The 24007-nt window shown below is 46.7% G+C and overlaps 8 protein-coding genes across 8 annotated transcripts; 2 read left to right on the top strand and 6 right to left on the bottom strand.

Moving 5' to 3' along the window:
- Positions 1-565: 565 nt before the first annotated feature.
- On the bottom strand, positions 566-1393 carry C8R40DRAFT_1024959 (uncharacterized protein; the record flags this gene model as incomplete). Its single annotated transcript, XM_046223067.1, has 2 exons — positions 566-867; positions 922-1393. Coding segments are annotated over 2 exons (774 nt in total), but the record flags the coding sequence as incomplete, so codon positions are not given.
- An 853-nt stretch (positions 1394-2246) lies between these two features.
- Positions 2247-3255, bottom strand: C8R40DRAFT_1167574 (uncharacterized protein; the record flags this gene model as incomplete). The annotated part of the gene is made up of 3 exons (XM_046231040.1): positions 2247-2411; positions 2469-2603; positions 2668-3255. 3 exons carry the CDS (start codon positions 3253-3255, stop codon positions 2247-2249), a joined length of 888 nt encoding a protein of 295 aa, XP_046089259.1.
- Positions 3256-4796: 1541 nt separating this feature from the next.
- C8R40DRAFT_1167573 (uncharacterized protein) lies at positions 4797-6281 on the top strand (the record flags this gene model as incomplete). Its single annotated transcript, XM_046231039.1, has 9 exons — positions 4797-4851; positions 4908-5063; positions 5118-5149; positions 5365-5545; positions 5612-5694; positions 5754-5949; positions 6006-6046; positions 6094-6119; positions 6176-6281. 9 exons carry the CDS (start codon positions 4797-4799, stop codon positions 6279-6281), a joined length of 876 nt encoding a protein of 291 aa, XP_046089258.1.
- A 204-nt stretch (positions 6282-6485) lies between these two features.
- Positions 6486-9797, bottom strand: C8R40DRAFT_1038699 (E1-E2 ATPase-domain-containing protein; the record flags this gene model as incomplete). Its single annotated transcript, XM_046223771.1, has 2 exons — positions 6486-9445; positions 9494-9797. 2 exons carry the CDS (start codon positions 9795-9797, stop codon positions 6486-6488), a joined length of 3264 nt encoding a protein of 1087 aa, XP_046089257.1.
- A 597-nt stretch (positions 9798-10394) lies between these two features.
- Positions 10395-12000, bottom strand: C8R40DRAFT_1167571 (uncharacterized protein; the record flags this gene model as incomplete). The annotated part of the gene is made up of 4 exons (XM_046231038.1): positions 10395-10526; positions 10581-11415; positions 11480-11717; positions 11772-12000. The coding sequence occupies 4 exons, from the start codon at positions 11998-12000 to the stop codon at positions 10395-10397; spliced, it is 1434 nt and encodes a 477-aa protein (XP_046089256.1).
- Positions 12001-16884: 4884 nt separating this feature from the next.
- Positions 16885-17839, bottom strand: C8R40DRAFT_827645 (uncharacterized protein). The gene is made up of 3 exons (XM_046236353.1): positions 17293-17839; positions 17166-17228; positions 16885-17107 (listed from the first exon to the last, which is right to left on the bottom strand). Exons 1-3 carry the CDS (start codon positions 17617-17619, stop codon positions 17015-17017), a joined length of 483 nt encoding a protein of 160 aa, XP_046089255.1. The 5' UTR covers positions 17620-17839; the 3' UTR covers positions 16885-17014.
- A 221-nt stretch (positions 17840-18060) lies between these two features.
- C8R40DRAFT_1159204 (uncharacterized protein) lies at positions 18061-18778 on the bottom strand (the record flags this gene model as incomplete). The annotated part of the gene is made up of 2 exons (XM_046229849.1): positions 18061-18591; positions 18641-18778. The coding sequence occupies 2 exons, from the start codon at positions 18776-18778 to the stop codon at positions 18061-18063; spliced, it is 669 nt and encodes a 222-aa protein (XP_046089254.1).
- Positions 18779-20973: 2195 nt separating this feature from the next.
- Positions 20974-21999, top strand: C8R40DRAFT_1091525 (uncharacterized protein; the record flags this gene model as incomplete). The annotated part of the gene is made up of 2 exons (XM_046227511.1): positions 20974-21627; positions 21681-21999. Coding segments are annotated over exons 1-2 (853 nt in total), but the record flags the coding sequence as incomplete, so codon positions are not given.
- Positions 22000-24007: the final 2008 nt, after the last annotated feature.

Here is a 24007-nt window from a genome sequence, read left to right as displayed (position 1 = left end):
GGATGAATAATCAGAATTACTGAATGCAAATATAACGGGTGCCTCTCCAGGCTCTCCAGTAAGCTCCTACACACCAGACTACCGAAACCCATCAATTTAGTGATAAGCAGGAGGCGCCGCCAATTCCCCGTTAGCCAAGCTATCGAGTCTTCTCTTCAATTCTTCTATCTGCGCATTAGTCACGTCTTGCGAGGGGTTACTGGACTCTGGTTCTGAAATTGTCGTTGTAGCCGGTTCTGTGAAGTAGCTTGGCCGGACTGGAGCAAATTCTCGATGCATTGTAATACTTGGTTGGAGGACTTATTGTATAAAGGCTATCAGCATCTCCGGCTGATTTGAGAGGACGCAAGAACCTACTACTTTTTTCAACCCGCTCGTGATATGCTTGGCGGTTCCGCCGACGCCGGAGAAGAAAGAACAGAGCAACAATCAAAACTACACCTAGAACACCCCCGACCACACCCCCTATGATTGCCCTAGTTTTCATTGAATGATTCACCGCAACGGCCACACCTGTGTTTGACGGTGAAGGCAAAGACGTCGAAGAAGATTCCGATCCAGACAATGCGGAAGCAGTAAAGTTGGGTTTGCTAGAAAGAGAAGAGAATGACGGCTGGTAGGTCAGGTAATCAAGTACAAAGGTTTGATTCCCGTCGACTTGAGTGATGTTCATAATAAGGCTATGATTGCCTGTTCGCAAATTCCCGGAAGAGAAGAGCTGATAGTGTGCAGCTTCTGGCTGAGAAACACTCGCGCCAGCTGGAACGAAAAGGACGGAGGGAGTTGTTTCACCGTCGAGGGTGAAATCGATACCAATGCTGCCTGTAGCGGTCCACTCGAAGATACCATAGACATCGATATTGTTGCCTAAGAATGAACACAAAGTTCGACGGTATTCGAAGATCATGAGGTGAGACTAACCAGCAAACGGGAATACAAATCCATCGCCTACGTTGTTCGTTCGATGGGTTGTATTCCCAAGAGGAGGTCCATTGATATAACTGCCTCCGAAGTTGAGTTCAGCGTCACTAGTTGTCCACCCACTTCCCGTGTAAGCAATTTCCGGGCTTCTGTCATCTACAACAATAGTGGATCCACTGAAAGGTGTCGTGGAACCTGCGGTGATGACTACGTAGTCTAGGTCGACGACAATACTGGACAAGTTTACGATGTGCAGGCCATCAGGGAGCATAGGAGTTTGATACCATTGGGTGTAAATTTGGGTACCGACATCAGGGAAAGAGACGTTGTACGGGGTGTTTGAATCAATACCAGCTAAAAACCAAGTTGGGGAGTTCGTAGCGGACGGAGTATTTCCAGTGAACGATATTGAAGTGCCTAGCAGAAAGCATTCAACATCGATGAGTGTGGGCTGTAGAGTACTTACCCTGGAATGAGACGATAATGTCCCCACCGGGAGTTCCAATAAAGGTAGAAGTATTTCCCAGCCAAGGGCCAAAGCCCGGCCCAGCTGTCATCCAGTTACCGCCTGAGAATGTCGAAGTCATTTGAGTATCATCAACGAGTAGCCAAACATCGGAAAGAGAGGGCATCGTCGAACGTGTGAGTGCAAGTAGACGGAAGGAATGTTGGCTCAACCAAGTTGTAGGATTGAAGACTACGAGTTGAGATGATGGGGGGAAGGGAAAACATAGCCTGTTCAAACCTGGGAGCTTATTAGGGAATTCCAGAAAAAGGATGCCCGAAATCCTTCAGTTGCCGTGATGCGCACTAGCATGTTTATATGAGTGTTCAATATACGGCCCTTGCTAGATAGATCAAGCTGCGCACAAGAAAAGAGTAGAGTGTCTATCGCTTCAATCTTACACAACGATTCTAAAGTCAACCCAGCGAACGAAAGGAGAGTTTTAGTTGGGCAGAGTATGGAATAGAATACGACGCACCGTGTAACATAATGAGTGCTCTTTGACTGTCAGGTCTGAGCCTAGTGGAATGACCCACATTACTATGTCAGAGAATCTATAAAGTAGCTGCTGTTGCTGCTGTTGTTTCGTAAACTGGTTGTTGCTCGAAAAACCTTCCACGGAAGAACTTTGCAGGAGCACGTGTCCAATATTTCTTGCTTTGACCACGCAGTGACGCACCAGCCACCTGCATTTTCTAACTTCTAAGTACTCGGTGTCCTCTGACGGCTCAGATACCGACGATACTTTCAAAAACTACGTGTAAATAGTTACATTGTATCAAATCAGAGTAGATTCGATTTTAAACCCATGCGCCCTCATTTATTCCTCCCTTAGAGATTCTGTCACCTGCAATGTATGATTCCAGAGGCGCTCGACAATCAGTTCATCAGCGGGCGTATACTTTAACGACTCTCCCATTTCACCATAACGGTTGAAACCTGGCGGCGATGCCATACACGTAGAGATATGGATTTTACCTACAGCCTTCAAGACATACCATGCTTAAGCATATAGAATAAAGTTGACAAGAGACAAACTAACCTCGGGTGCTTGTGCAAAGAAGGTGAAAAATGGATAGAAAAGATAGTACCATATTGAAGATGTTAGCATGGGCGAGCGAACGAGACCAGGGAATGCGTGGCTGAAACCAATCTGGGGATCTTGTTTGGCTAGTTTCTGTGGTCAAGGAGTTGAGTGTATTCTACGACAGTGCTCTCATTCTCAGTGCATAATGACTTACCTGCATCATCAAATCGTTATACGTCGACAAGGCCAATCTGCACCTCTGAATTGTATGCTTCTTTTTCAAGTCAAGGTCATCCGTATCCACTGATTCGAGGTCTCCTCTTCCCGCAGACAGAACAGAATACACCTTTGCGCCGCCACGAATTTCCGACTTTCTCAACAAAGGCAACAGGTCATGAATGAACGTCCATCTTGAATAGTAACTCAGCGCCATCTTTTCATCCAGACCTTCCTTGGTCTCTTTCCTCCTTGCAAACAGCGACACTCCTGGCGTCAATACCAGATAATCTATTCTTTGCAGGCGGTTCAGGAGACTCTTTGCCGTTTTGTGCACGTTGGATATGAGGGAGAAATCAGATGAGACGAATTCATGAAGGAAAATAGGGCCATCGGATGACGAGGGTTCTGTACTGGGCTCAGTGGGTTTTGGGAATGAGGTGATCATTTCGTTTGCAGCGGCCTGGTTTCGTCCGATAATGATGATATGTGCCATTCCATTCAAGTGGTGCGCAAAAGCTTCTGCCATGCCCCGCCCGATACCACTCGTTCCACCGACGAAAATTGCGACAGGCATTTGAGGCATGGTCATACGAGTAATGAAAAGCCCTGAGAAGGGAAGGAAAGGTGATGGGAACGTTTAAGCATTATTACTTATTACTTATGTATTTGGACTTCTCAGAAGAGCTAACGATATCCCATTCAAATTGCAAAATTATGATGGTTTTGATACAAGGTCAAGGTTCAGGCTCTTGACTACGGTATTAACGAGGACAATGACATTGAGTGACATCGAAAGAGATATAAGTATAGAGTTCGAAATTTGGACCTTTGACCACGGCGGCCTGCACATGTCTTCTCTTGGGTCTAGACATTGAGCACTTGAATTGTATGACCAAAGAGAAGCTCAAGCAATTTAAGAACACCTATAAAAGATACGTGGAGGGACAACAGGCTGAGTTAGAGTGAACGTACCTAACAATCTGCGTCTCCGAAGATAGTCTAGAGTCACACCCGTTTATCAAGGTGCGCATACATTGGGCCTACATATGTCGCTTGCTTGCCAACAACCGAAGTTGAGGTTGCTCGCTATAGATACCCAGCCACTCCGAAGATGCATACGTCTACGCCAGCAACGTTCGAAAGCTCAAAACGTTTCTCTAGCGGTGGCGGAACCGCTTGTTATTCACCACCGGAAGAACCCATATCCAAACCATGTTCCAGGCGCTCAGATACGATTTCAGGGAAGTCAAGTGCAGAAAATCATCTTCCGAAACCGGTTGCGGCAATGGTTAACCTAGCGTCTGAAATGTGGCGTTTAGGAGAGCCTGGAGATGTTGAAGAAGAGCAAGACTCGAAATGGCCACAAACATTCATCTCAGTTAGGGAGAACAAAAGAGAAATATCCGAGCAGGGATCGGGAAGAAAATTGGAAAGAATGTGTTTCTTCGCTGATGGAAAGCAACGATGGATGTACGACGATCTCGAGAAGGGAGAAACCGAAGAAGAACAGGAGACGAGAAAGCTTGGGCTTGAGTTCAGAAGGAGTTATGTTAGATACATAAGGACCAGAGAGGAATTGAGGGAGAACATGATAGATTTGGATGAGTGCTTGTTATGCCAGAAACTTGAAGAAAGGGAGGAAGGACAAGTTCGGTGAACTCGGTCCGGGATACCCAGCTTTTTCCACGCCCGCAACGCCACTGGCCATCTTCCAAGTTTTCCACGTCGGCGCGTCAAGCTCACGCCCGTCGGAATCCTATGTACCAGAACTACATATCCACCACAGCACGACCCAGTAGACCCAATAATTAGTGGTGACATTATTCTAGATTATTCTCCACAAAAGTGCTATTCAGTGCGAAAACAGACTAGCAATAGTTGCTGGTACTCGAAGGCCATGCTTCTGATCCTTATCTCTCTGAAAGGTGGTATCCAAGGCTGCACCTGGATGCCTCCGGATCCTGAAACGTATACATCAAACACCAAAAATTAGTCTATCTGGGAGGATGTGCGTCGGCTCACTTGCTGATGGCTCCTTGACGTTTTCTCCCACTCTTCGCTGCCAAGTATCGTGGAAGGGTTTCTCTAAACCTTCAATCTGTGTCCACACTCAAGGTGATTGCCATGACGGATTCCATAGAAGACCTCGAATCGCTTTATCGCCTCAGATACCTTTCCGGTACGTGCTTTTCCAAACTTTGAGGTATTCATTCTCATATCTGCTTTTCCTGCCAGGCGTCGCCCTTTCAGTAATGGTGTATGACCATCTACTCACGTTAAACGAGGAATTCTCGAATATCTGGGCAGCTCCGAATCGAGATTATTTTCAAAAGCTGATGTTTGTGATAAATCGATATTATACAGAGGCCATGGTTATGTACGTTGTATATGGTGCGCCGTACCCTCAAACAAGTCCATCAAAACAACAGCTAACGCGTCCTCTAGTTTGCAGTGGTTTAGCAGACCTTGACGACGCGGTATGTTCTGATATATCCCGCATATCTTCACGGAACTCATCGAATCACTTGATTTGACGACGAATTGTCACAGGCGTAAGTCCAATGTAACTTGCTCCGAGCGAGTCTCCTCAATGTCTTCATTTAATCCTAGCTGTCGCCGATTCGTCTGGGTTTTCGCTCTCACTGCAACAATATTCACCGCCACCACTCACTGTGTGTACACCAACTCTCAGCTAATTTCAGTATTACCGAACCGCGCTGACTGGTATACCGAGGCTGCAGTTTTCATCACCCTCCGAGTCTATCATTCTTGGGACAAGCGCAAGCGGGTGGCAATCATTCTACTGGTTGCATTTATTATTTTCATGGCCGCTGCTGCTGCTCTTGCAGTCATCTCTGCTGTAGACGTCCAACGTATGTCGGTTTATATAGTCTTCATTGCTGATGTGATATCTCATGGTCCCTCGACGTACTACTTAGCTGCTATCCACTTCGTTTCGTTCCTAAAGGCATGCATGGTTCCTGATATCCCAATCACATTTCCATTTATGATGGGAACCCTAGTACGTGTTACTAGTTGTGATTGTTATATTCTGGCGATCTCACGCTGTAGTTCTTTCAGCTTGGTTTCGATCTCTTTATAATCCTCGTAGCCTTTTTCAACGCATTCGAAACACCGCACAAGACACATGCGGATGTCCTGGATACCCTTCACAGAGATGGAGCTAGGTCATTTGTTGTGAGTTGTGGTCAAGCCCCTTTCTCGAAATATCTGTGCTCAAGTGCTGGTGAATACCGTAAAATCAAGGCTATCTTTTGTAAGTGACACTTGAATCTAACTGAGATAAGTCACATTCTCACCAGTGATCTCTAGTACTTCGACTAGGATGCTTGATCGTGTCTGTCATCGGGATGGTGAGTACCGCGTACGTCTTTCCACTGCATACTCTCATCTTCCCAAGCCTGCCGACTGTTTTGGCGCTCTAAGGTGAGTACCTCAATTTTGATAACACCTACGTTGAGATTCAACCAACACATTCCAAGCGTAATGTGGACTTTAACCGCTATCATCTCTTCTCGAATACATCTACGCGTCGAAGGATTGAAATTCACAACGCTCGCATTTGGTTCGTCATTCCTGGTGATATGATTCTCGCCAGGAGAGTTCATTGATAAATCATGTATCCTGTATGTACATATGTACAACCCACTGGTATAAACATCACAGTACGTAAGTACGTTCAACATAGGGAGAAGTATGTATATTGGGAGTTCTAGTTGTGAGTCGTTATCGTTATTCGTTCTAAACGAGGTTCAGAATAAATCAACGGTTACAGTATTTGTTCTTCATTATTCATTTTCTTATTCGCTCCCAGCGTAGCGCTACTGCCGCAGCGACCACGGGTAGTACGCTCACCAGTTCCCCCAGACCAGCCAGTGCTGGCGGGATCTTGACGCCACCTGCAGCAGAGAACGCACCAGCTCCCAGCGTGATAGCAAAGAGATTATAAATCGCGCTCCAGACAAAGTTGCACGCGATGCGCTGTGTGGCCCGCCGGCTGAGGCATATGATATCTAGGATGCCCGCCAACCGTGGTTGCAAAAGAATAACGGTGGCCACTGAGCGGGAAACTTCGGCAAGAGAGGCTGAGGAAGAACTGATATGTATCCCAATACTAGCTTGAGCAAGTGCGACCGCATCATTGGTCCCGTCACCACAAAAGATGACAACAGGTGCATTAGATGATGCGTAGGGCATTGCAAAAGACTCGACCGGCGCGGTACAAAGCGCCTTGATATATGCAGCCTTATCTGCCGGAGAGCAGCGAGAACGGACATTGTCCTCTGGAACGTCCAGCTGGCTAGCAATAGCACGCACCGGACCGTCGTCGTCGCCGGACAGTATGTGAATTGCGATCCCCCAAGTTCGCAGTTGTGTGATAGTTGAGATAGCATCGGGACGCAAGATGTCCTCCGCCAGACCGAATATGGCGCGGAGTGAACCGTCGACTGTGAAGCAAAACGCTGAGAGGCCACGCGAGAGGATGGATATAACGCGTGGGTCGGAACTCAGACCAAGCCAGTGCGAGTTTCCAGCTCGCAGGACCTGTCCGGATGGAGACATGCCTTCAACACCTTTTCCAACTACTGATACGATGTCGGACACATTCGTAACGATGCCAGATTTGGCTTGAAGATGTGTAGCTACGGCGATAGACACTGGGTGTTTGATACTTCCTACAAGACCAAGAAGCAAAGAAGCCGTGACACCTTGTTCTTCAGCCATGTATTCTTCAGCTGCAACAATTAGCTTGCCTTCAGTGAGAGTGCCAGTCTTGTCAAAGACAACATGAGCCGCCTTGTGCGCAATTTCGATACTCTGCGCAGACTTGAAGACGACACCATGCTCGGCGGCAACACCACTGGTGATGACAATGACCATAGGAACGGCCAGGCCAATGGCGCAAGGGCATGAAATGATTAGGACAGTAATGGCGTATGTGATAGCCTGGATGGCAGCTTCATTGCCAGATCGTCCTTGAACAACCATACCGACAGCAATCCAAATAGCAAATGTGATGATTGTGAAAACCATTACCACCGGAACAAACCAACTTGCAACGCGATCTGCAATTTCTTGGATTTGTGGCTTCGAAAGTTTGGCTTCATCGACCATGTTAGCAATAGTGCTGATGGTATTCTCGTTAGGAAGGCGGGTTATTCGAGCGATCAGTGTCCCCGAGTTATTGATGGAACCCGCAATGACGGAAAACTTCACGCTCTTCTCGACTGGTTTTGATTCCCCAGTAATCATTGACTCATCAATTGTGGAGAAGCCAGAAATAACCGTGCCGTCAGTTGGAACTCTGGAATCTGGGATGATCTTCAAGAAATCACCATACTGTAGGAGACGAGCATCAATTTCCCTTTCCGACACCCCTTGTTCGTCCACAATGAGTGCAGTTGGCGTTTGGAGCGAATGAACCGAGATGGACAGGACGGCCTTCTGTCGAGAAAGTGCGGCGACGTAACGACCAACCATGATCAGGGTAACAAGGAGAGTACTTGTTTCGAAAAATTCGCCAGTTGAGAGGGGATTACCAGACGCAAGGAAAGCAAATGAGATGATAGAAAATATATAGGCGGCACTGGTACTCAGGACAATGAGCAGATCCATTTCAATCACCCTAGAGAACACCAGACTTTTCAAGGCTTTGGTGTAGAACGGTCCTGCTATGACAATTTGTACGATAGTCGCCAAAGCCAAGGATACAGAGCCATAAGCAATGTCCTTCTTTGGAAGCGGAGCCCAAGCCAAGACCAAAACAGGAATCGTAAGAGCAACAGAAAGCAATGTCATGTATCCAAAATGACGAACGTGCTTTCTGCCAGCCTCGAGATTCGGATCTGCGAGTAGAGGGGCCAACTTTAGAGGCATAGCCCAGCCTCTCTCAATGAGATTTCTTGCACCTACTACCTTCGGGTCATAATGGACACAAGCGGAGGTCTTGCTGGTAATCTTCATGTCCGTGACTCCAAGCGGCCAATCCTGTTTAACAAAGTCGACAGCATTGATAGGTGTGATCACGTCGATGCTGGCTCCCTGATCTGTGATCTTTTCGCATTTAAACTCTGTCGCCCTTTCCAAGCGCTTCATGACGTCTTCCAAAGTCCCGATGCTAAGATCAAGGTCGAACTCAGCTCGAGATAGAACCAAGCTAGTCTTCAGGTGTTTTATTGAATCAATTTGCGCGAGTGCTCGCTGGAGCTTCGTCTCGCATCCAGTACATGTCATACCGGAGACGCTAAGGCTGACATGCTCGATACCAGATCCTCCTGTTTCGAGATCAGTGGCAGGACTAGCGGGAACATATCGTTTCGGCATTTCGGTAATCTCCTTTGGTTGATCTTCTGCACAGCAGTCCTCTCCACAGCAATCATCCTGTAAACTGACTACAGAACCGTCGTTCGGGCCAGAGCAAGGTTCTGTGGGATTGTTCGTCAATTTTACCTTTACATTGATGCTACTATCAATTGACCGACGTTGTCCTGTAGAACGACAGGAACGACAGCAAGAATCTACAGAAGAACGAGAAGCCGTCGAGGAGCAGCTATTCGTTCCCTCCCTCGAATGTTTCTCGACCTTCTGAGGCATGCAACAGGATTTTTGACCGAGAGCTAGCAGGATACGGCAGATACATCCAAGGCCTCCTAAGCTCATAGCAAACTTTTCCTGAGTAATGTGAGTGTGGTGCTCGCATGCTTTTCCGTCTTTGCTGCCGTCGCAGTGTTTGCTTGCCAGAACATGAGCTACTCTTAATTTTAATCAGTGAGTGGGGCCAGATGATTCATTCTACTCACTTGAGGATGTATCATTGCAGCGTTCTTCATTTTCACATTCACGAAGTGCAAGCCTATCAAGACAGGATTCATCACAGCAAGGTGACAATTTGCCTTCGCAACAGGGCGACTGAGACGTGTCTGTACTACCTGCGATGTTGCGCTCAACCTCAGCCGAGCCCCGTTCGATATCGCAGCAAGGTGATGATTTATCCTGGCAACATGGTGACTCAGACGGTTCTGGCTGGCCATTAGAAACATCAGTGCCGACGCCCACGAGGTAGCGCTCGCTGAAAGGTCCATCCGGTCGAAGAACGCTTGACATTACAGGTTATTCAACTTAGTGAGGGGTGAAAAAAGTTCTGGCAGTGGTTTGAGGAAGATTGGGCTTTCAAAGGCTTTCAACGTTCAATTGTCACGAGGCAAGAACGAACATCCCGGCCTTCCACCGAAGCTTTCATGTTTGCTGTCCCGTGGGAGCAACCTGCGGCGCATGGGTCGGGAGACGGTAAGTTATTAATAAGTTGCGCCGTCTATCAAGGGAACTTTGATCTTGTGGAAGACTATCAATTTTTTGCTATAGTATCTTAGAGTATCTTCTTTCCTTTCGTCAGTTAGTATAATTTCAATCCTCACTTACATATATATCTCTTGAGACGCCGATGGTCCCAATTTATTTGATAACCACATTCAACCTCACTAGGCTGATATTGTCAACATTATTCAATGCAAGAGGAAAAGCGAAAATCGAAAATTATCTGGCTCTGGAAACCTCAAGAATGAATAGCGGTATGAGTACTGTATACTATGTACATAAAGTCCCAAAAATAACTTATGAACAAACCTAAGGGGTCCGATAGCGTACATAGAATCGTCACGGTCAATCAAGAGCTTACAAAAGTCCCAGTGGATATAAACCATCTTATGAGTAACTCGGTGGTGCCTCTTCCTCCTGTTCCTCCTCACGATGGGCAAGCGCCAATCGTCGTTTTTCTGCGGCTGAAGTCAATGGTTTCGTCGTGTAGACATCTGATCTGGAGGAGCTCGAACCAGCCTGCGACAAGATTCTTAAACGGCTTGAAGGGAAAATGGGATGGAAATAACTTACCCCTGAATCTGAAGCAGCTCCTCCATAAGATAGAACTATCTGTCCGGGGGCGGCCAAAAACGAATCTGTATGAGGATTAGGACCCCCCAAAGCACCGTAAGAATCCGCCATGTTACCGCTCCCATTTGCCACACCATTGTGAGGAAGCGAGGCGCCTACGTGAGCGCCGCCCGTAGCAGCAGCAGCGACACCACTGGCCATGGCTGAGGAACTATTCCATGGGTTGTACGACGAGTACGGACGGTCAGACCCGTATTGTGAATTTCTATGAGACCCTTTGTCAGGCTGGCCATAGAGTTGCAAGCCTTCTCCATACTGGGACCCTGGTACCGGTTGGCTATAGCCTGGAAATGAGGACATCGCATTTCGAGGATGATCATTTTGATAAGCTGCAGAAGTGGTAGAAGAGCTTCCTTGGCTATAGTACGACGTAGTATTTGGATTCTGGTTAGCATTGTTCCCAAAGGATCCCGGACTTCCGAGGGGGACGGAAACCATGATTGGAGAATCAGGAGCAGCACTGGCATAAGATTTTCCTCCAAACTTCCGTGACGTCCGTCCTGCGCCTCCGACAAATGCTTCTGCGCCTGCAGCACCAGTAATGAAGGGGCGATTGGTCTGGTTCCGTCGACGTCGAGTGAGGCACACAGCGAACGCAATGACGATGAAAGCAATGACAATTCCTCCTGCGATTGCACCTACAATAACCCCGGTGTGGCTTGTGGACGAGATTTTGGAAGCCGATGAAGCCGATGTGGCAGACGACGATGACGAAGAGGAAGAAGAGGAAAAGGAGGAAGAGGCAGTGGTCGACGATGAATCCTGAACTGTATAACTGAACAAAAGGATGGAATCATTGAGCTTTTAGTTACGATGGGTTTTGAAGAGAAGATAGTCACATAATCGCATCCAGGGCAATATACTCTTCACTATCCCAAAATGAGATCTGTAGCGTGTGGGAAGAGTTACCGAGCCCGTCCATACCCCATAGAACAGCAGATGCGACATCCTCTGAGCCACCATCCGAGGTATGCGTGTGGTCTTGCATGTCGATGGATACAGGCGATGAACCATCAACACCGGCCTGAGCACCCACTGCATAAGGCCAGAGAGGCGCCATGATGTAGACGGCGATACCTATACAGAGGAATCGCTTTCACCTCAGATCATACACTACTAGGAAAGACATACCAGTAAATGTGAAGCTTGCTGTGGCTGTCTTGGAATCGGAAAGATGGTGATAGCCTCCATAGTCCAACGAATTGCTCCCAGAAGAAACACTCCAACCAGTCGAATAGCTGATAGATCCATCGCTATCGTCTACAGTAACATTACGATCCCCTGAAACATACTGGAAGGTTGAATAAAAAGCCAAAGCGAATGTCAGACGCGGAGAAAGGAAGTGGAAACGTGGCGTCATATCGTAGGGGTGAAAGGCAAAAAAAGTGAGAGAAGGAAGAGGAGGAGGAAAAGTAATGTCAGGGTTGCAACAATGAACCATCTTTGGCAGCGATCAGGGCGTTTGATGCAGTGGCACACCGCCCGCTATGCATTATTGTATACTTTACCCTTTCTAGTATGACATTGATACGAGACGGTACGTCGCTAAATGATAACTGACTAGATTTCAATCAGTCTTGACAATGAAACGAGGGTGAAACAGTGCTCGATACTGACTACACAGTCTTCCCGGTGTGAAGGAGCTGCAAATGTTTCTTGAGCCTCTCTTCCCCCCCACTTTTCTTTATGACAATCTGCCAACATCTAAACAACGACCGCCACAGAATTTACGCGCTTATACTGAGTCGTATAGGTGGCGCGCGCTTATGTATCACCAGACCCCGGTAGGTGTCTCTACAACCATGGTAGGTGTCTCTACAACCATGGTAGGTAGAGAAACGCAGAGCGTCTTCAACTTCATCGTACATGCACACCACCCAAACCTATCGTGGGGAATCTGCCAGTATCTGTCCCTCCACTACTTTTTTCTTCTCCAAGTCTAGTCGTGGTTGGACGATTGGACGACTCTCTATGAACAGGCAGGCACGATGTATCAGCGGAAGCATAGCTGTTGATAAAAAATGAGCGCACAGCTTCCATGCTGGCGATGCTGGACAACAATGTTTCAAGGAGAATTATGGAGAACCAAGAGAATTCCCAGTTAACGAATGCGCTCAGTGCATGTTGAACGCCACCAAAAGCACCATCATACAGTAAGATATCGATCTGAACATTTTAATTAGGTATCCAAGGGTGCAATGCCGTTGGTTCCAGAGATATCGACCGCGAAGTTTTGAGTCTTGACGGCAGATGGTGGGATGAACGCTGATGAACGATGTACATATACACAAATAGTACGGGCCGGTCCTATGTCTAATCTTGCATGACTTCGACCAGTATCTCGACCAAAAAATTATTCAACTAGGCATTGACAACCATATACTGTATGTACATGTACCAGACTCAGCGATCCTATAGGACTGTCGCGATCAAGAGCTTATGAAGTCAAACCGAAGACAGATCATCTTCCGAGTAACTTGGGGGTGTCTCTTCCTCATCACAATGGTCAAGCGCCAATCGACGTTTTTCTTCCGTTGAATTTCGTGGTTTTGTTGTATAGACGTCTGATCTGATCTGGAGGTGCCCGAAGCAGATTGAAATAAGAGTCATCAACGGCGTAAAGGAATTCGAGAGAAGATAGGATGGACTGACTCCTTGATGTGAAGCAGCTCCGCCGTAAGATAGAACTATCTGTCCACTGGCAGGCGCAATCAAAATTAAATTTCTATGTGAATTTGAAAACTTAGAAGCGCCATAGGGACCCGCTATTTTATCCTTAGTGCCGCGCTGGCACGGCAAGTCCCCGACTCTGAACATCAATATGGTCCGACGTAAGAACGAATCACTTGTCATGCCTTGCCTGATTTTGCTTCCTTACCTATCATATTCCTCCTTACTACCTCCCTATATCTCCCCACTGTATACCCAGAGCTCCCCTTGTCCGCTTTTACCATTATGTAATATGCCACATGGCTGTCACATGTATAGTATTTAGGCTGGGGACTCCCCTCGGAGCTCCCCAGCGTGTTATTGTCAAATCTTATCTGGAAACTCTTCCAACCTGGCTTGGTCCCTGTTAGTACAGTCTACTTGTACTTGCTAACAGGGCCTGACACGTCTCACCTGTCATATATTTCCTCTTTATCTGTTTCCCTCAACTCTGTTTCCTTCACCTCTGTTTCACTCAACTCTGTTTCTCTTCTCTGTCTCACCTCTCTGAACACCTCTCTCAACTTCCTGAGCCTCTCCTACGACTTACAGTCTACATCGAGGCTCCACACCCCCAACCACCTCCATCCTCACCAACTACACTTCCTTCCCCCACTCCAGGACCTTTGGCTAGGTCCACCCAAGCTCCGCAACCACCACTGGTCAGGCTCCCTACACCAGTAGCGGCACTTATCCCACCTCCCCTTGTACGGCCTAGGCAGCTGTCCTGCTTGCTTAGGCCCAGTCCAGATAGGACAAGAGCAGGCCTTTTGTGCCAGGCCTCACATCACTTTTCAATGTGCATCCGGAGTAAAAGTATGGTTCATTCGTGTAGTTACATATGGAAAGTTGTTGTTTGCTGGAGACATGTATACTTATTTTATGGTACGAAATGTTTACATCGTATTGAACTATTGATATTGAGATAGACGTAGGTCGCGTAGCATTGCTGTACTTGAAAATCGTCCAGTGTTCAAGTCATGTACGTTACCCAGCGTTGATCATAAAATCGTGTTTGAGGGAGCTTGCTTTTGATAGTGATTTGTCCGGATTTCGGTTTGAGTGTTGAAAGCATAGCTTGGAGATGGTTGAAACGTTCCGGAGGCAAAGAGGATCACACTTATTGGGAGTCAGTTATAGTATCGAATCCTACGATATCAGTGGACTGCCCTGAAATTTCGCAAAAGATTTTTCAGCGATGACTGAAGAAGGTACAGCCTCGATAGATATGCACATACATATGTTATTGATTTATTTTGGATGGGATCATTGGGATGGTTGTTCTTTGATTTGATTTTGAGTGTACAATCAAGACATTAGTATAGGTAAGGTATTATCTAGTGAACCTGTTATTATGTTAGCTACTACTCATTCGAAGAGGAGAGAAATCATGTACTTTCAAGCAGTAGCTGCACTTAAAAGAATCAGTTCAACAATCGTGGCCCAGATGATGGGCCAGCTTTGAGGAAATGTGAATTTCTCTATGTGTCTTCGTTGACCTATCTGTTAGGAATAAGACAAAATGAAAGCATAAAATAATGATGCGACGTACAAAGATAACAGTATGCTCGCGGCCGGTCGGTGCATGCCGTTTCCAACATTGACTGTGCTAGAGCCTCTGGTATGCGAATTGGATGTACCGAAAGTTGTTAAATGCAGTACTCACCTGCTCTATGTACGCCGATTAGAGACACTGGTGGCAGCCATACTCTGGACAGATTGGGGCAATCTCAAAACATCGACGGTCCAGACTCAGAGACACCTGATCGTCACTGTGGCTGTCTACGTCTCTTTCCCAGTCGTAACTTGTAAGCTTTACTTCATAACGACTGCTCGGCACTTGCGTCATATCTATCTAAAATCAATGATGCTCATGTACGCTTTTCACATAGATGCTGCGATTTCTGTTCAGCAGCCCCTGTGGGAAAACCCTTGACTCTTGCCGCAACTACAGCATCCGCAACGGATTTTTTGTGGACTCATGATACTATCATGAATTCCTCACCGGAAAGCCTGACAAACCTCACTATATCCTACTATATCCCAATGCAGGAGCAGTCGGCTAAACGGCAAAGACCTTTCAGAATCCAATCTAGACCCACCCAGGACCCACCTCAAAATCCAGACCACGGTAGAAGATTCCATTACGTATTGACATCAGTGCAAAATGATCTCACAAAAAATGACCGTTTGATACCTACAAGGACCCACTCTTTCAGAGTCGGTGACCGCTCATATTGCCTACATCACTGGGGAGGAAGTAAGGATTTTACGTAGGCCCAGCCCATGGCTGCTGCAGCCCTGGGCTGGGCCTATGTATGGGTTGTACGAGGACGACCAGATCCATACTGCGAATTTCTTCGAGGTGCTTCATCAGACTGACCGTAAAGTACTAATCCTTCACTATACTGGAACCCTGGGACCGATCGCTCATAGAATGAATACTACATCGTAGGCAGCCTATTTACTATATGAGGAGGATAGTTTGATAAACCTTTTGAGAAGTGGGAGGAGAACTTCCTTGGTTGTAGTATGAGCATCCAGATTTCCGAGGGAGACCGAACTCATAGTTGGAGAGTCAGGAGCAGCACTGGAATAGGATTTTCCGTCGAAGGTCCGTGACGTCCCGTCTATGTCTCCAGCAAATGGTTCTGTTATGAAGGGAGGTTTGGTCTGATTCCGTCGACGTCGAGTGAGGCATACTACGAACGCGATGGCGACAATAGCAAGGACAACGCCTCCTGCGACTGCACCTGCGATAAGCCCGGTGTGTTTCATGGATGAGGAAGATGAGGAGGAGGAAGAGGAGGAAGAGGAAGACACAGTGGTGGTTGACGAAGAATCCTGCACTGGATAACTAGATACAAGGATGGAATCGTTAAGCTTTCACAAAGGATTTTGAAAAACACGATCATATAATTGCATCGAGTGCCATATATTACTCAACTTCCCAGAACGAGATTTATGACTTGTGCGAAGAGTTACTGAGTCCGACCATATCCCATAAAACTGCAGATGCCACGTCTTCGGGGCCACCATTCAATAAGATATACATGTGGTCTTGCAGACGTACCGGTAAATGCGAAGCTGTTTTAGAATCAGAAAGATGATGATAACCTCCGTAACCCAGAGAGATGCCAGAAGAAACATTCCAGCCAGTGGAATAGTTGATAGATCCATCGATATCGTCGACAGTGACATTGTGATCCGCTGAGACCATCCGGAAGCTTGAGGAAAATAACAAAGCGAAGGTCAGAAGCGGAGAAAGGAGGTAGAAATGGGGCGTCATACATCTCTGAGGGGGCTGAGGATTAAGTGCGGATTTGTGTTGCAGTATACACAGGTAGCGCAACAATTGTCGGACCATACCTTCCATCGAAAACGAAGGCGGATGTACAATGCCAATGTTTCCGAACCTCCAACGAACCTCGCTTGAAATATTGAGAGTCGTGCATCTGCAGAGACATTCGGCACCCTCATAGTAAATGGAACAAACACCTCCGCCTAAGTTGAGGTTGAGATCCACACTCCTGATACATTGATGATTCGAGAGCTCAAACATGATAGATGTCGAGTTATGTGTATTAGGCAATAGAAATACAGTAAAGAACCCACCGAAATCCGACGTGGTTCACAATCATGGTAGGTACAAATCAAGGGATCATTTATACATATCGTAGGGGATCTTGTATCTGTCCCTCCACAACATTCTTCTTCTCCTCGTGCTTTTCCCGGTCCAGTCTTTGTTGGACGACTCTCTGTATACAGACACGATGTATCAGCGGAAGTCTCACTTCTAATAGAGAATGGTCGTACAGCTTTCATATTGGCAATGGTGGACAGCAATGTGTCAAGTGTGCTTTCCGAGAATTCCAAAACCTAATCGGACATCAGTCCAGAATATCTGACGCTGATTAACTAGGATACAAACATTGACGCCAACCTGATTCCCGATCTCCCGCATGCGTTCCTTTTCGACGGCCCAAGGATCCGACGAGGAGGTTGTGCTATTGCTACCGGAAGCGTTTTGAGATAGCGATGGGGTAGAAGCGGAGTTATTGGTCCAAGGAGCACTAGGGAAGAATGGTTCCCTGTTAGGGGAAGACGCCTGAGCTACCTCCTGTGAGGAGGGAATTTGAGAGGAATGGGAATGGCATCGATGTGATGACCATCCAGATTGAAAGTCTTCGTGCTGCTGGAGATGGTCACGTCGCCTCGTGTACACAGTGGCAGCGCCAGCACCGATGAAGAACCAAAGAAGATTGCCCATGATGTTAGTGAGTAGGCTGTCGGGTGAATGATGTCAAGTGACTGGATGCAGGTTTGAGCTCGGATGGGTATAATATTCCATCTATTTATCTCGAAACAGGATTCGAGGAGCCGTTAGACTCACGTCATTTCAAGACCACTATTGTACTGCGGAGACGTTTTGAGTTTTGCAGCTTGCGTGGCTGCTCGGCGCAGTTACAGAAGCAGTTCACGGCAAAAGCATCGTCATGCGCAGGTTATCGGCATCGAACGTGTTGAGAATCTGAGGGAATATAGTGGAAGCATTAGTTCGAGAATATCGAGCACTATCGAGCACGATGTTATGGATGTAAGATCCTGTACATAGTAGACAAAAGTGAATGAGCTGAACAGATGTAAAAGTTGACTATGGTACATTGAAATATCTCGGGCCGGTACAGTAAATCCAGTTTGTGTGCTCGATTCAAACTCCAAGGTTTTCCCAATCGTTCAAACTTTCAGGGAATTTCCTGACGTACTCATCGACTCTGTCAGACATCTGTTCCACAAATAATCGAGGCATCCATTTCGACTCTTGGTCGTCAATGTGGACCTGTTCTTCAACAGCAATCTTCAACATCTCCTTGATATCTGCAACGTCCTGTCGAACCCTCTTTTGTTCATGGCTTTTTTGCGAATGACGATGGTCTGTCCAGCCTTGCAGCTTCAGAAGCAGCAATGCTAGCAAAGGCATGACAGGCAGGTCATCGTATGGATGAATGTACAAAACGCGTGTAACAGGAACACGAGGAATGTTGAGGGAAGTTGATTTTCCAGTGGTTAAAATATCGACTTTGCAGCTGCGACCGGGACCAAGCCGAAACCACAGAACTTGATATGTGGCGTCCGGATTGACCGACGCGACAAAGTAAAATCTGTCATCTTCATCCACGAGAATCTGCTTCAGATCTTCTGCGTCGTATTTTCGGTTATTCAACACGACTAAATCCACATCCTAAAACGATACAGTGTCGGATGAGGGAAAGCAAATTCTATCAAAGTACCTTTGGATTCCGGTTCGTCATGCCATAAATATGGCAAGCTAGGCTTCCAAAAAGACAACAGCTCATCTCATATTCATCAAAGATAGTGACGGCTGCTCGGGCTGTCTTTCGAACTTCCTTGGGGGTAAGAGAGGACATGGTTCAAGTTGGGCGATCGAACAACAAAGGAATGCTTTTATAGACCGACGGCTAAATCCGAGGAACACTGGATGACTTCCCGCAGACTTTAATTGTCAAATTTTTGACAATTACAGCGTATTCAAAAAACCTTGTCAGTAGCATAAAAAATGAGATAAAATAAAATAAAATCGAAAAGGTACCCGACGTTTTAGCCGACCGCTTGGTGAGTGTGCTGTCACTTGCGCCTTTTGACAATGATCTTCCATGCCAGTGGTGGAGGCTGGAGGCTGGTGGAGGTAACAAGTCCACTGAAGGATCACAATGTCAATGGAACTCCTCCTGGCATGGTCAGACTCTCCAGAGGCATCATCATCTGTTACTAGTCCTACCTCAGAAGCAAGAGATCTGCAATCATACAAAGGTGGAGCATATGGAGGGGGCAGGCTGCCTCTAGATATCCTTGGATACATGAGAATGGCAGTCAGATGCCAGTACACGGCCAAGGCTTGCACTAAGACAACCCAGAGATAGCCAGAGATGTCCTGAAGACAACAGAGTCCAGACGAAGCACTGCTAACCAGTTGGAAGTTGTTGAAATGACATCTCACAACTGGACAGCACAGGAGGTGACAGGACAGCACTCGCCAAGCGGTCGGCTAAAGGTCGGGTACCTTTTCGATTTTATTTTATTTTATCTCATTTTTTATGCTACTGACAAGGTTTTTTGAATACGCTGTAACAGTTTTAATGGATGACTTCCCGCAGACTTTAATTGTCAAATTTTTGACAATAACGAAGTAGCGCCGGTGAACGGCAGGGCCCGCTACCAGTCAATGTGTGTCTGTGTGAGCACTAAGTACAAGATGGACTGAACGCAGATGCAGGGATGAGTAGTAAGAGGTAGTGTTTGTAGAGGTCTGTACTACAATGGGACCACACCTTGATTGGTGATGGCTAATGTACTTGTATTGTAGATAGAAAAAGCGGCGCGCCCCATGCGCGCCGCATGTAGATGCATCTGCCCAACCCAGAGTCTCCAGCTGTCTCCAGCAGTAGTACTGCAGTAGTATAATCAACTTGAAAAGTGAATGACCAAAAAAAACTGGGTCTACTAAACCCTTCAACCTCTACAGAGGTAGTGGGAATTATTCACTGGAAGTGATAGTTTTTACTGTAAGACGAAGGTTGTCAAGAGAGAAACACCCAGTTTTTGTCACCAGAAGATGATGGTTGTCGAGAGCAAGCACAAAAAGTGACTAATCAACTGACAGTAAAAAGATCGCTAAAAGGGGATATATTACTAAAAAATGATGACTAGGATGGATAATTTGGAAAAATTAGGGTCTACTAAACCCTTCAACCTCTAAAGAGGTAGCGGGAATTAACAGTTTTAATCTTGTCGGCAAACAAGTGACAGGTGTATTTAGCGAGCGATTTGAAATTTGAGGCCTGTTGTAAATCCCGAATTTACAACGGCCTGCCTAGGCCGTTGTAAGCTCATTTTTGTGCAATTTCCCTCAAGCGATCAACCTACTTGACCGTATTTGGGTTTACCTCCGATGATGCACATGGTGCCTTCTCTTGCTCGTTCTTTGTTCCCTAGAATCCCTACCAGAGTCATTCGAATGTTCAAAATGATATATATCTGGATAAGCAAAAGGGTGTGCATACATATCTATGTCTGAAGCAACTCGAACCCATGAGGATAATTTAATCAAGGATAAGAGGGGGAAAGGTTGTGAAACAAGGTCCACGCAATGATAGGAGGAGGAAGACAGGAGTGAAAAAATGTGCACAAGATGCTCCGAGTGCAGAAGCTAGTCAGAGGAGATATAAAATGCCACCCCCCGACACCCCAAGACCAGCTGCCCACTGCTACTCCTTGTTGCATTGAAACGTTATACTTCCTGGTATTGTCCAACTAGTATGTCCTCACCTCAGCAAAACACCAACCAAGCCCAAGCTCCAACTGGGACTACACCTCCCCCAATGGACCAGCCTTTCCACAGCCAGTACAATCATTCCCAAGTTGGTAACCAGTACGACAGTGATCACGAATGGTTCAGTACTGGACATCTGCATCAGGAGCAGAATCGACACAGCCAGTACAATTCGGCGTACTATCTATCACATCCAGAACTACCTCCTCCTGGACTTGGTCATCACTCGAATGGACATGGAAGGATTCTTAATCAACAAGCCACATCTGTAAGTCAATCAATCATATTGGTTCATAGAGCGACTAACAATTGGAGCAGAACAATGAAGCTAATCATCAACGACCTTCTTCTCAATATTATATGTCCACACCACGATCTCAAAATCTGCCACCATCACTAGTCAGTAATTCTCACTCTGCCAAAAATCATCCTCGTCCTCGTCCCCGCCCTCTTGTGCGGTCACCTCCGAACTTCGAGCTGCCTGATCACTTCGGGAATACACTCCATCAGAATCAGTCAACTACTCCATATCAACCTCCACCTGACCCTCGTCCACTTAGTCCTCCTTTGCCAACCCCTGCTGAGTTGGTAGTGAAGGCACAGAAAAAGGCAGTAGATCCGAAAATAGATAGGAAGCCAGAAGTGAAGGCCGAAAAGAAGAAGCGCCAACGGGCTTTACCAAAGAATGATGAGTCGGATTCAGGAGGAAGTGGGAATGAAGCACGCCCGAAGAAGAAAGGAGGTCGAACAAAAGGTGTCCTTACTTATGGAGATGAAGAATGTCGAGAGCTTGTTGAACGAGTTGGGGACATGTTGCCGATTGGTCAGAAGGGTTGGGAAGCAGTTGTTAGCACATACAACAAGTGGGCAAGAAAGAATGGCTATCCGGAGCGAGAAAGACGGCCACTGGCCAATAAGTTCAATAGCGTAAGTTATCAGTTTATAATTTCAATCATATAATGTCACATATTTCTTTCTAGCTTGTGACTATTGCGAAGACGAAACCCACTGGTGATGCTGAGCGTCGCCAGATGTATGCTGAAGCACTTATGGCTGAAGATAGTCTGAATGAGAAGGCAGCAATTGGTGATGTGCAGGATGATGTTGTCGAGATCTCCTCCAATGATGATGATGACGACGACAACCCACAGATGAAAACTGCAAAGGGGACCAAGAAGGAACCTGGAACTGTTCTTACTAAAGCGTACAAAACAGAAGCCCCATTGCGTCCACAGCCCCGCCGGAATCAGGCTACTGCTGTACTAGACTGAATCAGCTCATCTCTTGATCCTGAGATCCTGCGCCGTCGAGAAGATGATCATTCATCAGCAAACTTTCAGCTCATGATGCTCCAAAACATGCAGACACAGCTCAACATGCTCACCCAGGAAAACACTGAGCAGAGGCGACGAGCAGACAGAGCTGAGACCGAGCTCCAGATGCTCCGAAGTCAACGCTCCCCTTCACATTACTCACGGCATCATTATCGCTCTCACTCCCGCTCTCGTTCACGTTCACGTTTGCGTGGTCGTCATCGCTCTCGTTCACGCAGTTATCTACACAGCCGTGATTCCCATCATCATTCTTGTCATCGCCATTCACGACGCTACTCCCCATTGCAAAGTCATCATTCCTACTCACAATATCCATCACGTCGGAGTCATTCCCCCTTGCAAGATTGGGATACTTCTTACATTCCAGAGCCTCGGGCTCATACAAAATCACCCACCTCTCAACCTCTCATTCCTCCTCCTCCTCCAGTGCCACTATCTCCTGTACAGCAAGCCACACATCCAGGAGCCATGATAGCATCGTCGTCAAGAGTTACCTTGGACAATCTAGCATTAGTTGCTTCTCAACTTCCTCAGCTTGGACCTAATGATACAGTTAGCATTAACCCCGATAGTAACGGGTATTATAATGTTGCATTGCTCTCTCCGTCGAAAAAGTTTGTAGAAACAAAAGGGCAAAGTAGGTGGGAGTAGATATCAAGTAGTAGTTATTGGATAGGGAGAACATGGAATTGAGAGACGCGATCTTTGCACCGAATTTCCCCGAACATCATATCTCCTAATGCATCCCATAACCGTTCATCCTCTGAAGCCCTCCAAATTGGTAGATACACTGAGCGAATTTGGTTAATACCGACACAACATGAGCGAACATTAAATAAACGGCAACATAGCTCTAACAATCTCATGCGTTCAGACTCGCAGTTGATATCCAGGGGTACTCGAAGGCGCCCGAAAGATCCTTGAATTGTTCGCATACCCCATTCAGCAGTTTGACGGAATGAGAGGAGCTGACGGTTCTTGCTCATTACAAGTGCCTGTGCTTGAGGATCAGCTGGTATCCGCTCGCCACCTTTCATGGGTGCAACAATTTTTCCTTTGATTGAAATTGGGCCTCGAGGAAAGGCGGTATCAGAAACGACGTAAAAATTGTCGGGAATGCGAGTTCGAAGCCGCTCGAATATTGGCTTGGCTACATGTGCATCATGCCAGCTTCCGGGCGCATTCAAGACCGCATCGATGATGATTCCTATTGGAAAGTAAATAACGAGACTCATAGACTCACTATAACAAGCGACGTACCTTTTGGTGAAAACATTAGAACGTTATTGATTCGATGGTCCGTTTTCCAGCCATTATACGTCGCATTCTCAAGTTCGGGATCATCAGATACTTCAGCAACTAAGGAGAGACCATCTATAGATCCAAAGGCACCCTCGAGAAGGGAATGACGAGCTGTTATCATAGAAGAGAGTTCCTCAAACTCATGAATAGAGCTTGGAAGCACAATTTGGGCCTCTCTCATCTTCCGAAGTGTTGAAAGGAGAATGTGGAGTGAGAACGAAAGATAACGTGAGAGGACAGATGGAACGATGGCAAAGATCTGCTGAAGCTGGATTTCATGGATAGCTGAGCCTAGATAGTGTAGAGCAAGTCCTAATGCTCCAGCAGCATCCAGGGAACGCCGCTCGACACGTGGAACACTGGACAAGGAGACATCATTCCGAGGAATTGGTGTACTGTTCCAAACATCCGCAAAATGACCTGGACCTTCTAACATAAAGCGGAAAGTTGCTACATCGAAGCCCATGGTGGTTATGAAGGCACGGTTTTCTTGCCCTTTCCACAAGCGGATCCACGGTGACTCTATTCGGGGATTTGGTAATAGCTGAGGACGAGTGAGGTAGAGGCGAGATGGATTGCGGCGTCGAACACGTTCTGCCTCGTGGTCAAATACACCTGAAACAAGTGTTGCCAGAAGGAGAAGCCTCAGCTTGTCTTCGTCTTCTTCGTCA

The sequence above is a fragment of the Lentinula edodes genome, assembly GCF_021015755.1.
Source record: "Lentinula edodes strain Le(Bin) 0899 ss11 chromosome Unknown C8R40scaffold_7, whole genome shotgun sequence".
In the NCBI taxonomy this organism is placed as follows: Eukaryota; Fungi; Basidiomycota; class Agaricomycetes; order Agaricales; family Omphalotaceae; genus Lentinula; species Lentinula edodes.
Note: the sequence above shows the minus strand (reverse complement) of the source record. Positions and strands in the feature narration are given on the sequence as shown.